This window comes from Rissa tridactyla, chromosome 7, assembly GCF_028500815.1.
Source record: "Rissa tridactyla isolate bRisTri1 chromosome 7, bRisTri1.patW.cur.20221130, whole genome shotgun sequence".
Lineage (NCBI taxonomy): Eukaryota > Metazoa > Chordata > Aves > Charadriiformes > Laridae > Rissa > Rissa tridactyla.
This window is the reverse complement of record NC_071472.1, coordinates 4,689,952-4,703,952: the sequence shown is the minus strand read 5'-3', so window position 1 is coordinate 4,703,952 and position 14,001 is coordinate 4,689,952. Positions and strand designations below refer to the sequence as shown.

The 14,001-nt window shown below is 42.2% G+C and overlaps 1 protein-coding gene across 19 annotated transcripts in view; it reads right to left on the bottom strand.

Moving 5' to 3' along the window:
* Positions 1–14,001, bottom strand: part of GTDC1 (glycosyltransferase like domain containing 1) — a 322,827-nt gene that overhangs the window by 226,214 nt on the left and 82,612 nt on the right. For all 19 annotated transcript variants that reach the window (XM_054208199.1, XM_054208204.1, XM_054208201.1 and 16 more), the window contains one exon: positions 1,133–1,300. In XM_054208199.1, coding sequence (XP_054064174.1) covers positions 1,133–1,300 — 168 coding nt within the window. The remainder of the gene's footprint in view (positions 1–1,132; positions 1,301–14,001) is intronic.

Here is a 14,001-nt window from a genome sequence, read left to right as displayed (position 1 = left end):
GATGGGCACAGAATGGAGCATCTATAGACGTGGGGGTTTTTTAAAGGCAAAAGAATTTTTTTTATTATCTTCAAAATGCACATTTTGCGGATAAATTTATGTCAGCTTACAATAGATGTGTGAAAAAACAACCGCCACGAGAAAGCAAAATACATATACAGACAAAATATTCCTCGCCCCGGTGCCAAAACCCACATCTTTTTGTTATAAAATCGGGAAATGGCTGCTACTGTTTTCAAAAGATCTTTCACTACGCTTTCCCATCGTTACTGTTCCGTAAATGAAACGTGTTGCAAACGCTGTGGAAGCAGCTACAGAATGGTCAGCGTAAACACAGATCATTACCTGAGGAATTTCAATGTCAACTGGCTTATATCGTAAGGATGCAAAAGCTCAACTTGTACCTGAAAATACTCAATCCCTATTCCTAATAACTCTCCTCCTAGCAGACAGGCGAGAAAGATCACGGAAATGAATTTATTTCAGTTCAACACAACGGTGTTTTGCTGTTTCACCTCGGCTCGTACAGTGCCTAACCACAAGCTTTTCAGCGTTGCTGTTATTAACTTCTTTCATTAACTCAGATTCGAGGAATACATTTGTTTTTAGCAACAATAAAGGACCGCAGCCTTTAAAACGTCTGGGTATTTTAGCGCCGCACAATTTCTGAATACTAGATGAAAGAAATATAAGGATTTATCTGGTATGTTTACTGCCCTCTCTTCAGAAGGGAAGTGCTGCAGTACATTTTAATTTCTGTTTATTTCCCTAAAACCCGCTATATAATTTCAGTTGGATGCAGTAAAAGCTACGGCCAAGCAAGAGCCGATTAGCTGCGGCTTTGCGAAGCAGCTGTGAAACAAAGCACCTCGGGTCAAAATCCCCACCAGGAAGGGGGACGGCACGGCAGCCCAAGGTAGCGTCGGTGGACTTCATAGGAGAAATTGAGATGAGTTTGCAGAGCAGATTGTTTCTGCCACAGCTCTTTCATTAACCTCTCTTCGGGACTCTGCTGGTACCTCGGTCTGCTACAGGGTCATCGTTTATACGGACTCATCGGGCTTACGATGCTGCGCGGTTGTAGACAGAAGGACACCTTAAATAACGTGGAGCGGTGCGGGAAAACACCTACCATGAAAGAACCTGGTTGTATCCATACTGAAAGTCCCTTTCCTGGCATTTCTGGACAGGATACACCAATTGATTCTCATGGAAGTAGAGGACCTTTTTCAATTTGGCGAGGTCAGGGCGGAGGGCGGCGAGTTCAGCCAGGTTAAGGACCGAGCTGGCAAAGAGGATCCTGGAAAACAAGGAGAGCAGTGTTGAGCGCCGGTGAGCCTGCTCGCAGGGGTCACCCCTTCCCCTTCTCCCCCCTCCCCAAGAAAAACATCACCCCTATAGGGACACATCAATAGCTAAGCCTTAATACCACGGAGCAGCGTTCGAAGTTTTGATCTCTTAAAAAGCAGCTGCTAAGAACCCAACTAGAAAAGCACCGAATCTCATTGGTCTTCCCAGCTCTGTTACAGAGAGATGCAAAATAAAAAAAACAAAACAAAACAAAAAAAAAACCTGGATGGGTTTTATTGAAAAAGGCAAGAAAAGCTGTATCTGAAGGACAAATGGAACAAAGATAAGGCTGACTAGGGAATACTTTCCTTGCCAGTTTCATTACACTTTACTTCTTTATGCAACCAACTACTGAAATTCAATATATGAGCAGGAATGGCACATGTTCGTGTTATGACATAAACCCTTTTGATTTATGCACTGTACTTATCTAGTATGGTCTGGTTTCCTTCCCCCGCCCCCCCCCCCCCCTTTTTCTGTTTTATTTTCACATTTTTATTAGGTAGCCTCTGTAATGAAATGTTGTTTCTACCCTTGCACCCCAGCATTGCCAGAGCACTCCGACTATTCCGCAGCCTACGACACCGCGCACATCCTTCAATTATGTAAAGCGGGCACAAACAACGCTAACGAGTTGCCATCGCAGCCGCGTACAACGTACCAGGCTATCAGAAAACGAGGGTATTTAAATGCCTAATATGAAATCATGACCCTACTGTAACCGGTGGCAGATTTCCCCGCATTTCACCAAAAAAATATGCGAGCACCTCCTGTCCCCCTGCTAGCGTCGCTTTCCAAACTGAATCCTGAACCTACGGAGAACTGCAGAACCGTAGATACTTATTATAAGGGACTAAAAAAAAATTAAATATTGAGATCCAGTGTTTATTGCACATAAAACATTAAGTGTTAATAAACTACTTCTCAACACAGCATGTTTCTGACTTTTTTTTTTTTTGCTATCCACCATTTTAGTGGTTCGGATTCCGAGTTGATTTATGCAATGTTTAATTCTTTTAAGATCTTTCCTATTTTTTCCTACTTTTATTCCTATTTTCAATCCTATTTTATTCCTATTTTTCCAGGGATTTCATGTTCCAGCTTACTGCCAAACTGACAGCACTACCATTAAAAACTTCTGATCCTGCCCGTCAACCTTAAAACGCGTATGGACTTCCCCAAATATATATCGTAATATCACCTATGCTAACAGACGCCATTCTTAGATAATCTGTATCTACAGAGCAAACACTTCCTAGAGCACAGATCCTGTATCCATCTTCATCAACTTGAGTCAATGCTAATCTGAAAGGCTTACCCAAGTAAGAGATGAATGTTATTGCCTTGTTCATCAAATATTTGATCGTTCTAAAGGGACTGTCAAGCAGAATGCCAATTAAGGTACGAGCTCAGGTTTATTATGAGCCATACCAAGAGGAAAAAAAAAAAAATAGTTTTACGTAAGTCATCACTTATTTGTCACGAAGAGTAATAACCTCTGGACCTCGTAACGACCTGGGCGCCAGACTCGAAGCAGAGGCAGGAAAACTTCCTTGGGGCGATGCAATACCCCTGCGCGGAGCCGGCTGCGAGTTCCGCGCTGGAGCGGCAAAGAAAAGCACAAAGAGGAGAAAACATACCCCAAGTAGTACAAAAACGAGACGAAAGGGCTGCTTGGGAAATTTTTGGCTATTTCTGGATTGCATTACAGCTTATCCTTCCCTTTAGTGGTTTTTCAGGAAATCTTTTTCTGCGAGGAGTTAGGAAGAAAACGGAATTGCTGCAGGACGGCGTCTGTGAACTCGGCTGCGTTTGAATGAAGAGAGCAAAAAAAAAAAAAAAAGATGGCACATTGGGATTGAGAACACGGGAAGCAGTAAGACACGGCAGCAAGAGCGGGAAGAGAAGACAGCCGGGGTGCCAAGGTTAACAGGACTGATGGAGAGAAAAGGGCAACGGGGAGCACGATGAGAAAGGAGATCCAAGATTTAAGCTGGGACAAGATCGCGAAGCTCTGAAATATCTGAACTCGCTCAGATGGACAAAGGAATAACTAAAGAGAGGAATATGAAAAAAAGCCGGGTATATCCACAGGAAAGGACAATAACGTTCGCAGTACCGGCTTAGACAAACCGGAGGATTCAAGAGCATCATTAGAGAGCTGGAGGCTGGCTTCCAGTAAGGCAAAAAAGGTCAAAAACTTGGAAAGCTTGCAAGAGGTAGACCCGAATTTTCTCCACTGTAAACGGGAAGGGCTAAGACTCCATTAACAAGCAGATCCCTTATCGCTGCCCAGCCCATCAATAAACCAGCATCAAGAGAAAACTGTTGCGATTACCAGCAAATTCAGATTTAGAGCCCGAAACGATACAGCTTACATTTCTTACAGAAAAAAATAAGAGAAGAAAAAACCCTTAAAGTGGCAATATTATTAGAAAACGCCCTTCTGGATTCGCTTCCGTTACTTTGCAGCATTGCCAGAACGTAACCCAACAAATGAGATGCTCTTATACCTGTTTCTTTACTGGCGTAAAAGCTGCTCGCTACCAGCGATAACCGATTTCTCCGGCATTAGAAGCTGAAATAACACCTGACGGCACAAGCCCCCGCGAACATGCCCACCCAGCAGCCGCGCACGGGGCTGATGGACTCCCGCAGGGCACCGGAGGATACGCTGGAGTATTCCCACTTAACACCTCTTACAAGGGGAAGAAAGGAAAGTTTATTATAATGTAACACGCGACATAAATATATGTCAGTTGTCATTCCGTGTGACATCAACTTTCATTTTACCTCGGGTTATTATTTAAATAATAAATCCTAACAAGGTGAGGTTTATCATCCCACGGAGTGTATCCGGGAGGTAGAGACACAAGGTGATGGCAAGAACGCTCGAAACATGATAATTCCTGACAGCTGCTGCTTGAGCACAACTTAAATTGAACAGTTTATCTCAGCATAAAGATGTTATAAGGTTTTATGTTTAATTTAAAAAAATTAACATAAAACCCAGAGAAAGCAGAGTTAGGCAATCTTTCACAAACATGACATACTACAATCACTGTATAAGCTGGATTAGTACTTATTACCATGCTACTAGAGAATTAAGCTGTTTTTAGACCACCAAAGAGCTTTAAATTGCAACTTTTGTCTCTGTAAGAGAAACCTATATTTAAAACGTCTGCTAAATTCAAATTAACAGCTACCTCATTAACTTACTATCCCACAAAACCCCCCTACATTTCAACTGCTATTATGGCATTCTTATCTAGACCCATCAACGCTACAACGCATAATATATACAGTACTCTTCAATAAATATATTGTGCGAATCCCCGCAAAACCCGTGCTGAAGGTCACATTTGGAACGCGGCTGCCCTAGCTCTCCTCTCCGAAATATCCCCCAAAGTCTTTTTCCTGTGTTACAAATGACCTTCTTCCACAGAGCATGGCCATCGCACAGGCGGTAGCCCCACCACCGCCTTGGAGGCCGGCCAACTTTCAGGGCCACCATCCCCACAAGCTCCCGTCTTACGCTAAGCTTGTGCTTAATCTGAAGCGCTTAATAGTCCTTCTGACTTCTGAGGAACTACTTACGTGAATTAAGTTAAGCGTGTGCTTAATTCATACAAACATTCACGGGAGGGAAGCTGAGCGTGCTTGCATTTCAGAGCCGTGATATGTCCAGAGAACGCTCTGACCTTTGCTGTTGTCTTCCCCGCTATTTTACACCAAAGGACAGAAAATCAGTAAAATATAAAAGCCTTTACTTTTTTTTTTTAATTATGAGCGCACAAAATGACTAATATAGGTTTCCATTTGTATCAACCAAATTATAAAAGTAAAGGTGCTAGAGTATTTTTATTTTGCTTTATAAATCTTCTTTGTGTCACATAACCATGATTTACTCTTTTAAGGCATTGCCCTAAATCTTTCAATTAAATTCCCATGCAACTTAACTAAAAACACATTTTGCCTTCCCCTTGGGAGACCACACAGTGCATATTTATGTATCTATGGATATGGAGGCTGAACTCTCCAATTCACCGGGCTTACAGCACAAAGCGAGTTTAAAACAGCACCTGATTTGGGCTGGAATATTCCCTCTGTCTGGCAGAAGCTCTGCCGGCACGAAGGCCTGATGGCCACGGCCACCGTTCGCAGGGCAGCAGAGGTAACCCAGCTCTCCATAGAGAAAGAGGATGACGAAGGGTATGATCCTGCAGCAGCGATAGGGACCCTCCTGCACCGCAAATGAAATCAAAGGTCACAAATACCTGCTGCAAAACAACTACCTTCACAGGAAAACGAGTTTATGATTGAAGATCTGGCCATCCAGGAAGGAGGTACGAGCGCTCTTCGTTTGCCAGGTGCCGTATTACGATAAAACAGAGTCAGATTTGGATATCGTGACAAACATGAGCCTTTTAGGGGGATTAACAGGTACTGAAAAATACCTGTTCCTTAGGTGGCACTGACTGAATTGACATTCATCCGTCCTCCAGGAGGGGAGCGTGATGCTGAAAGAAGTGTCTTTGCACCGATCTAGAACTAAAACCTTGCGCACTCGGAAGCATCAAATCCCACCATACCTCTCACAAGGCATTGACCGCTTTGTTCTCACCAAGCCCCAGATTATACTGTCTATATAAGCACATTTCTTTTTCCTGAAATTTCAACTGGCAGGCCTAATGTCCTATAGCAGAGTCTTAAACCCTCAGATTTTTACCCCAAATACGGTTTTATTCCGGACATGGTTCTTGTGCGCTCAGTAGAGTGAAGTCATATTGCCACCTAAGACCAGACGGGCGCTAAAACCCAACAAACTGTCATCACTAACCACAAAACACAGAACACAGTGACACCACTGCTGAGGGCTACGTTTTCTTCGGATGATCAGAAATCAACCAAAATTTTATAGCAAATAAGAGGAGCTATGGGGAACCATTTGCAGTGAGATCAGGGGCAGCTCATCCTTCTGGTGAAGGCCAGCAGGGGTGGGAGAAGCGGCACCGAGCAGTGCTCCGATACGTTGCCTCCTTAAACATCGGAGAAATACAGAGCAAGGAGAAGATCAAAAGCATGACCATAAAACACATCCACCTTGAGAAACCAGGCTGGACGGGGCTTTGAGCAGCCTGGTCTAGGGGAAGGTGTCCCTGCCCAGGGCAGGGGGTTGGAACTAGGGGATCTTTAAGGTCCCTTCCAACCTGAACCATTCTATGAAACCAGGGGTTCAAAGACCACGGTGTCTTCGAGCTCCCCAAGAAAAAAAACCTGAGGGCTTTGGTTCCTCCATCTCATCCACTATCACACAGTTGCCTTCATTTCAACCCAGAATTCAGGCAGGTCCTGAATTTGGCTTTAAGCTATTTTTCAAATGTAAAGTGTATATCAAATAGCATTATTAATGCCTGGAATGTTAAACAGACCAGTTATTTTTGTTTATTATTACACACATTTTTTATATGATCAACTTGCAGAAGTTACATTTTTATCGCTAGACCAAAATACACAAATTGCAATCAGATATAAAATGCTTTTCCATTTCCCATTAAACAATAGATGACTCAATTTCTGAACAATAAATACTAATAAGTGATAATGTGACAGTATACAGTATAATAAATAATAAATTAACCATAATTTTTTTGACATGGAATGTACAAATGTCAAAAATGCTTATAGATATTATAATATATATCTCATAAATTAAGGTGTTCTAGATAGAGCATAATTTGAAATGTTTACAGAAATAATTAAGTCTTACTATTTTAACGTTCTTTATTTTTCAGAACAAATCACAAGGGCTGTCATGCCTTTCATCTTAATTAGGCCATGTGTTTGTCTTATTTATTTGTTATATACTTCCATAAACGTTTACAAATATTAATTGTAAAGAAAAATATTTTTTCCTCTTGCTGTAATTACTGTATGTACATATAGTACACGGTGATAAATATTCATGGCTGCTTCCAGTTCAATAGTTTCGGATTCGGGGTTTGTCTTGTATGGTAAAACACAGCAGAAAGGAATAGCTTGTTTTGAACTCCTATTGCCAATCCCTTTTTGATATTTTGCTTTACAAATGCATTCTCCCTCCCTCATTTTATAGTCTGTTATTTCAGACTACAGCTGACATTCTCGTTCCTACCGTGACAGACCTTAGTTACGTTTTCCAAAAGAATTTACTGCATTTTCCCCTTCTTCATATACACCACACCCCAAACAAAACATCTGCTGTTTGACACGGCTGGACTAAAAGGGGGCTGCGTTTCCAGCCCCGCTATTGCATGTCCCACCCTTCCCTGGGTCTCCTCGTGCCACCCAGATCTTCAGACCTCTGTTAGGACCATGGGTAGAATTTTTGAGGACCTCCCATCTCAACCTGGGCGCCCCACTGGTGTTAGCCAGCAACACTGGAACGGGGCTGAAGCTGAGCAACAGCAAACCTCCCGCCTTTAAAACATTCAAGAGGTCACCTAAATGCGTTATTTCATTTGTAAATTATTTGGGTTCTCTCTCAATTCCTGCCTATCCCTCGGAATTTTTATTTCAACCAGCTGATCAGAATGTTTACGTACAACCAGATCTCAGAATCCAGTTTTGGGGGCCAGATTCCCAGCTGACACAATTGGTTAAGAACTAGCCTTCAGTACAACTATTTTCAATGACCTTTAACTCAGAAAGATACCAAAAAGGACGTGTAAACAGTTAAAACCACTTTTCTATTTCTATTTAATTTCAAGAAGTAAGCTCCAAAGAGACTCTTCTCCCAGGCAAGGGTTTTAGACGTTTGAGGGGGAAGTATTTTGCTTGGATTGCTTTGGTTTTTAGGCAACGGCACTGAAGCTTCTTGAGTTTTATTAAGTGCGTGGCACTATTTTTTTCCCTGATTTGTAATTAAATTTGGCTTCAATTAATTACTGACAGATGCACATTCTTATTTTAGTGGCCAGATTGCTCACCATGGGCTACATCGTCCTCTCTGCTCCCATGAAGGGAGAGGTCGAGACCGAGCAGCTCTAGCTGCGGTGATGGGGGGGGAAGGAGAACGCCATGAAACCTTATTAGAGCCAAACATAAGCAAATCAGAATAACCCACTAGTGAAAAGCAGCCGTGAGAGATGTACGGACTAACTCTGCCCAAATATATGCCGCAATGGAGCAAGACAAAGAAAGTAAGAAGAAAAAGAAAGGACGGTATCTGAAGGCAACAAATTCACCGTGGGTAAATACGCAGGATGCAGTGATACACAGTGAAAAGAGTTTTCAAAGAAAAAGACTCGTAAAACTGCTGTTCTACTCCATTAGGTAACATTTAAATAGCATTATTTATTGTTTTAAAGTCTGTAAATTCATTTCATTGGGTGCCTTATCTGTCCAGCTCTGGAGAAAAACCAAACGTGTCAAATGACTGGCATGAAAAACACAACACGCCCAAGAGGTCGGAGCAACACGGAGAAGTCCTAAGATTACACGTAACACCACCGCTATTCCGTAGCGAATCTGAAAAACAAACTGTGAGGACCACTGCTTCACATCAGCCGGTGTCAGTCTGGATCCAGGATGACACAGAAGAGACAGAACAACGTCACGGATATGTGGACCTCACTGCACCGAAGGGGAATCAAACTCAGCGCAGCACAGACGCGCCAAAGCAGTGGGAGTTTCCCTTAAAAAGGTTTATAGGAATAGATGCCCGGATGAATGAACGGTAAAGTAAAACAACAACTGAACGCCCCTTATTTTAAAAAGTTTTGGCAAACCCAAAACTCAAATCTTCTCCCGGTTTTTCAAGCTTACACATTTTGTATTTAAAAACAACAGAAGCCCCACTCGCTCTGCACAATCGCAGAGACGAGCAGGCTCTCAGCAAACTGGCTAGGCGTTTTACATTTCAAATGTTCAAAAAAATCCTGTTCTCCAAAGTACTTTAGCCTGGTTTGTACGTTGTTTTACGCACCTTGACATCTAAACACTTTTTTACAAATCTGAAGACCATCGTTAAAAGGAACTTAGTTTTCTTAGCAAATGGATTTCACATTTTTCTTATACACCATGACTCTGATTTCATCTCACACAGTCCATAAACATCCTTTAAAAAAATATTTTTACGGAAGCTTTCAGCTAATTTTCCAAAAAAAACCTCTCACTCCAGAGCATCAGCCCAAGGCCTAACTACTGCCCACAAATGGGGACCTCAGGAAAAGCAGGATTCTTCCCAGAAAACTAATACAGTCCTCGAAAAAACTCAGACTGTCACAAAACCTGAGCAGCTGGCAACTCTGTCACCATGAAGTATCCATATGGAAGACCGAGATGTGTCAAACTACCCAAAACGAGTTTGGATAGTGCAGAAGATGGAATAAATAATTCAGTATCTTCAACACTTTCAACAGCAGGTAGTAGATATGCTACCTGCTTCTACAACGTGCCAAAATGTAACACGCGAGTGAGAGCGAGCGAGAGAATGTGAGTATCTCCAACCTGTTTTCATGGGGATATTTTGCTCGAGGAACTTCTCTTTTTAGAGGCATATGATCCGTATCAGATGTTTGTCAGGAGCAGGCAGCGCTACAGAACATTAGGAATAACTTAGTGATTTTAATGTATATTCAGAAAGCGCATACTCCTTCATACACATATATAAAAATTGTACCTTACTCAAATATTTAAGAAAATACATATATAAGGAAAGTGGAAATATTTATTTCTCCCAACTGCTCTTCACACATCTGTAATATTTGTTGCTGTGGCATAGTGGCAACTCTCCTGCCTTAATATAAACTGAGGAAACTCTTCCATGCGGTCAGTGATCCAGCAATCAGAACTACAATGTCAATGCTTCTGCTCTGCGTTCATGAAATAATTCATCTATAAAACTACGTTGTGGAGTGTCCATCTTCTTCCTGCCCTTCCCGTAAGAAACAGCCGCACGTTGGTGCGCAAACGTACATCATTTGTACTTACAGAAGATAAAGTGACTCTTCTGTTCCCTAAGAAATTAGACTGTTTAATGCTTAAGAGCCTCCAGACCTGTATTTGGAGGATCCAACCCCCACCCGCACGGAGGTATTTATCAACCAGCGCTTCACCAAACACACAGGGACAGCAGGTAGGCCAATATTCAAAAGCATAAGGAAAATGCCGGTCTTCACGTATTACACACTATTTTCAGCCTCTGGACTTTCTTAGGAGGTCATTTTTTAACTCGGCAAAGCCCACGCTCGCTACCAGATTCGAACGGTTACACCGAAATGCCTGAGTGACCGGCTGACGTGAGGTTTCAAAGAAGTGAGACAAACACTCCCCTAAATTCAAAAGCTGCCAAACATATTTCATCAGACTTTCAAAAAATAATTGTTTTGTCTGTTCCGAATTAAGCTTTAAGTGCTTTAAGGGAGGTTTCTCTACAAACATGGCTAGAGATCACAAAGGGGAGCATTTGGATTGAATGTAACCCTTCAGTCATATATTTATTAAAGAAAACTTGCATCATGCCTGGCATATACCATGAGCTGTTTTATTTCCATTTACATAACGTGATTTTAAGTGTAATCTGTATTGATGTCCTATCATTTTATTTCTCGTGTTATCATAACAGGCCTCTATCCACAAAGCCGCCAGCAAAAGAAACGGAATAAAAAGGTCTCAGCTCTGCAGCTTGGGCACGGCAGTTTGGACATGGCACGCGGGGGACCAAGGCAAGAGCAGGGACATAGAGGAGAGAATTCAAAGAAAAAAAGAATGGGCTAAAATGGTGGGAGAATCTGACAGTTCCGAAACGGAAGCCTTTTGCCCATTTTTTTTTAAAATGGTCTCCAGCTCCTGGCTGGGCGTTGCGCAGGGTTAACAATTACACCAGCCATTCACAGTCACGTTGAAGTCAATTTTTACAACACAAGTAAGCAAACCGAACCCCAATGCTGCAGCATTTTGGCATTTGGGCGTGGAAAAATCCAATAATAAAATAATAAGCTAATGACAACACTTTTAGGCTTCCAGATATTTTACAAATTATGTTTTCTCAACACCTCTCATATGCAGCTCCGGTATCTTGAAACTTCTGAATTCCTTTTATCACCAAATAAAGCATCCAGTGCTGAATGCCCATTATTCCTCAGTAACAGGCAGGAGAAATACAGGCCTCAGGGGTTGAACTCATACAGAACAAAGTCAGAAGAAGATTCTAGATGCTTTCTAATCTTTAAGATTAAGAAACTGAGGCCAAAGTTTGCTTAGAGGGCCACAAAGAGAACCAGGGCCAAGGTGGCAACTCAGGAGCCCAACAGAGAGTTGAAGATAAACGAGCGTCACGGCCTAGTGATTTAATCAACTTATATATTATCAATCTACCTACATATCTTAGGGACCCTGCTCACCGCAGTAACCTGACAGACGTCCTAGAATTAAATGTTGTCTTCGTGGGACCGTATGCAGCGATTCGGTGTTTTCAGATATGGTACTTTCAGGCACCGACAGTACACGTACGTGCACGTATGTTTGCCTGCACACAGATATACACGCACACACATCCTATACACACGTATATTTCCTGCACTTTTATCAAGTTCCGCCACAAAACTGCACCGCATTCTGAATTAACCTATTTAAACCACGGCCAGGAAAATTGTTGACAACAGCTAATTTGTTATTGGGAAAAGCTCGTGCCTCTCTCGGCCACAGAAAGCTAGAAATCTGTTGGAGGCGGCCAGCCGAGACGCTTTCATAGCTGCAAAAACGGCGCGAAGTGACACAGTTCTGGCCAAGGTCTCCAAATAACCCCGTTTTTCCAGCGACGCCTTTGGACTACACGTAAAACCTTTCAGGGGCTCCCGAAAAGGAAACTTTACTCAAGCTGTTTGTTGAGATGACCGGCGATGTTCTTTGGAAAGGATTTCCAAAAAAGTTCTGGAGCACTGGTAGCTGTACAATCATATGGGATTAATTTTCTGTATATCTCCCTATATATTGCTGGAAGAAACAAATTAACTTCAAAATTCAAAGATCTTTATACAGCCCTGTGCTCTTAGGTACAAATATTTAAGTAAGCTCTACTTCCTGTCAAACACTGAAATGGATATTAAATTACATTAAGTTATTATAGATACAAGTAGTAAAATTTCTTTTCTGCTTTCTCTGGGAGCTCCTGCATCTTGGCGTTTCTCGCACCGAGTATAAAGGATAATTTAATATTATCTGCAATGTAAATTCCAGCTTCTATTAAAATACTAAGGGCGTGCTGGATGTACAAACGCGTGCCCAGAAGCCCGTGCCAGAAGAATTCTCGCGAAAATCCCCCGTAAGGGATGACTCCACAAACTGGCTCAGGAAAACGGTATTTATTTACCATGTTCCTTTCCCCAGCATCTTGCGCTGACTTCAGGATGCCATCCGTTCATTCACCTTTATTTCTTTTCTTAAAAAGAAATGAATAAACAAACAAACCTCGCGGAAGGAAGGAATTTCACCATTCCAGCCCCAACTGAACCCAAAATTCCCCATTAAGCCCTACGATCACCGCCTGTACGTGCTCAGCGTGGTGGGAGCTGCCCCAGCCTGCAGGAACACCAAGAGGGGGAAAATGCTCCTCTTGGCTTCATATACGATATTAAAGAAAGGAATATAGTTAGTGGTTTAATAAATAAATATTTACATATATATATCTATGGGAAAACTCCCTCTTCTCTTTCTGACCTATGGATTGACGTGATGAGAAAGAAGCAAACCAGTAGATAAAGTATAAAAATTAATCTCTTCCTTTCTTCTTGCTCCTTTGTTTGGATAAACTACACACAAATATTAGTAGAAAGTACAAAAACAAGGAGGAGCAGTGGCCTAATGAAGAACACCAAGCCCAAACGACATCCATCAGGGTGACGCAGTGCAGTGTCCCGAACGGTCCCCACCACGGACCTCCTAAGGGCTACTGTTTCAAGGAACAATTAAACAAGATTACACAGAAACCATTCCAGACTGAAATTTTCCAGCTTTGTGTCATGTTACATTACTTGAATGAATCTCAACTTCTAAAAACATCAAAACACCAAAGAACAGTGAATGAAGGCTGTAAAAAACCCCAAACACTTGTAAGAAGTAAGACTCTTACTAGAAGCAGAAGAGCCAGCCCTACGGAGTACCACCAATGAACGGTAAGAAGTAACAACATTTTTAAGAATGTCCCACCCACTCTCTTTTTATTGCAAGGCTACTATGAAAAATGCCTATTATTCTATTTGCAGTTTTTACCAGCAACATCACTCAGGTTGTGCCTATAGGTCTTTGCACGTCCACCACCTCCCAGGAGCGGCTGGATGGAGCCCGCGGTTCCCACCACAGCTGCACCCAACCACACCACCTCCGAGGGTCGGAGTTACACAACGCAGTGAAGGCTCAGCTTTACGGAAAGGATACAGCCCCGAAACTACAGAAAAAGCTCTTCAGAAAGATGGGGAGAAAAAAAAAAAAAAAAAAAAAAGAGCAGGATTTTTTTTTCCTAAGTTCCCAGAGAAATTCGAAGCAGCAAGCACCCAACCTCCCTCTTCCCTCCACTCACAAGCACTTACAGACAGCCTGTTCTTAACCCTTCTGCACAGACAAAAATCCCCTTTTATCTTCCATTTATTTTCATTTTTACCTGAAAGGCAG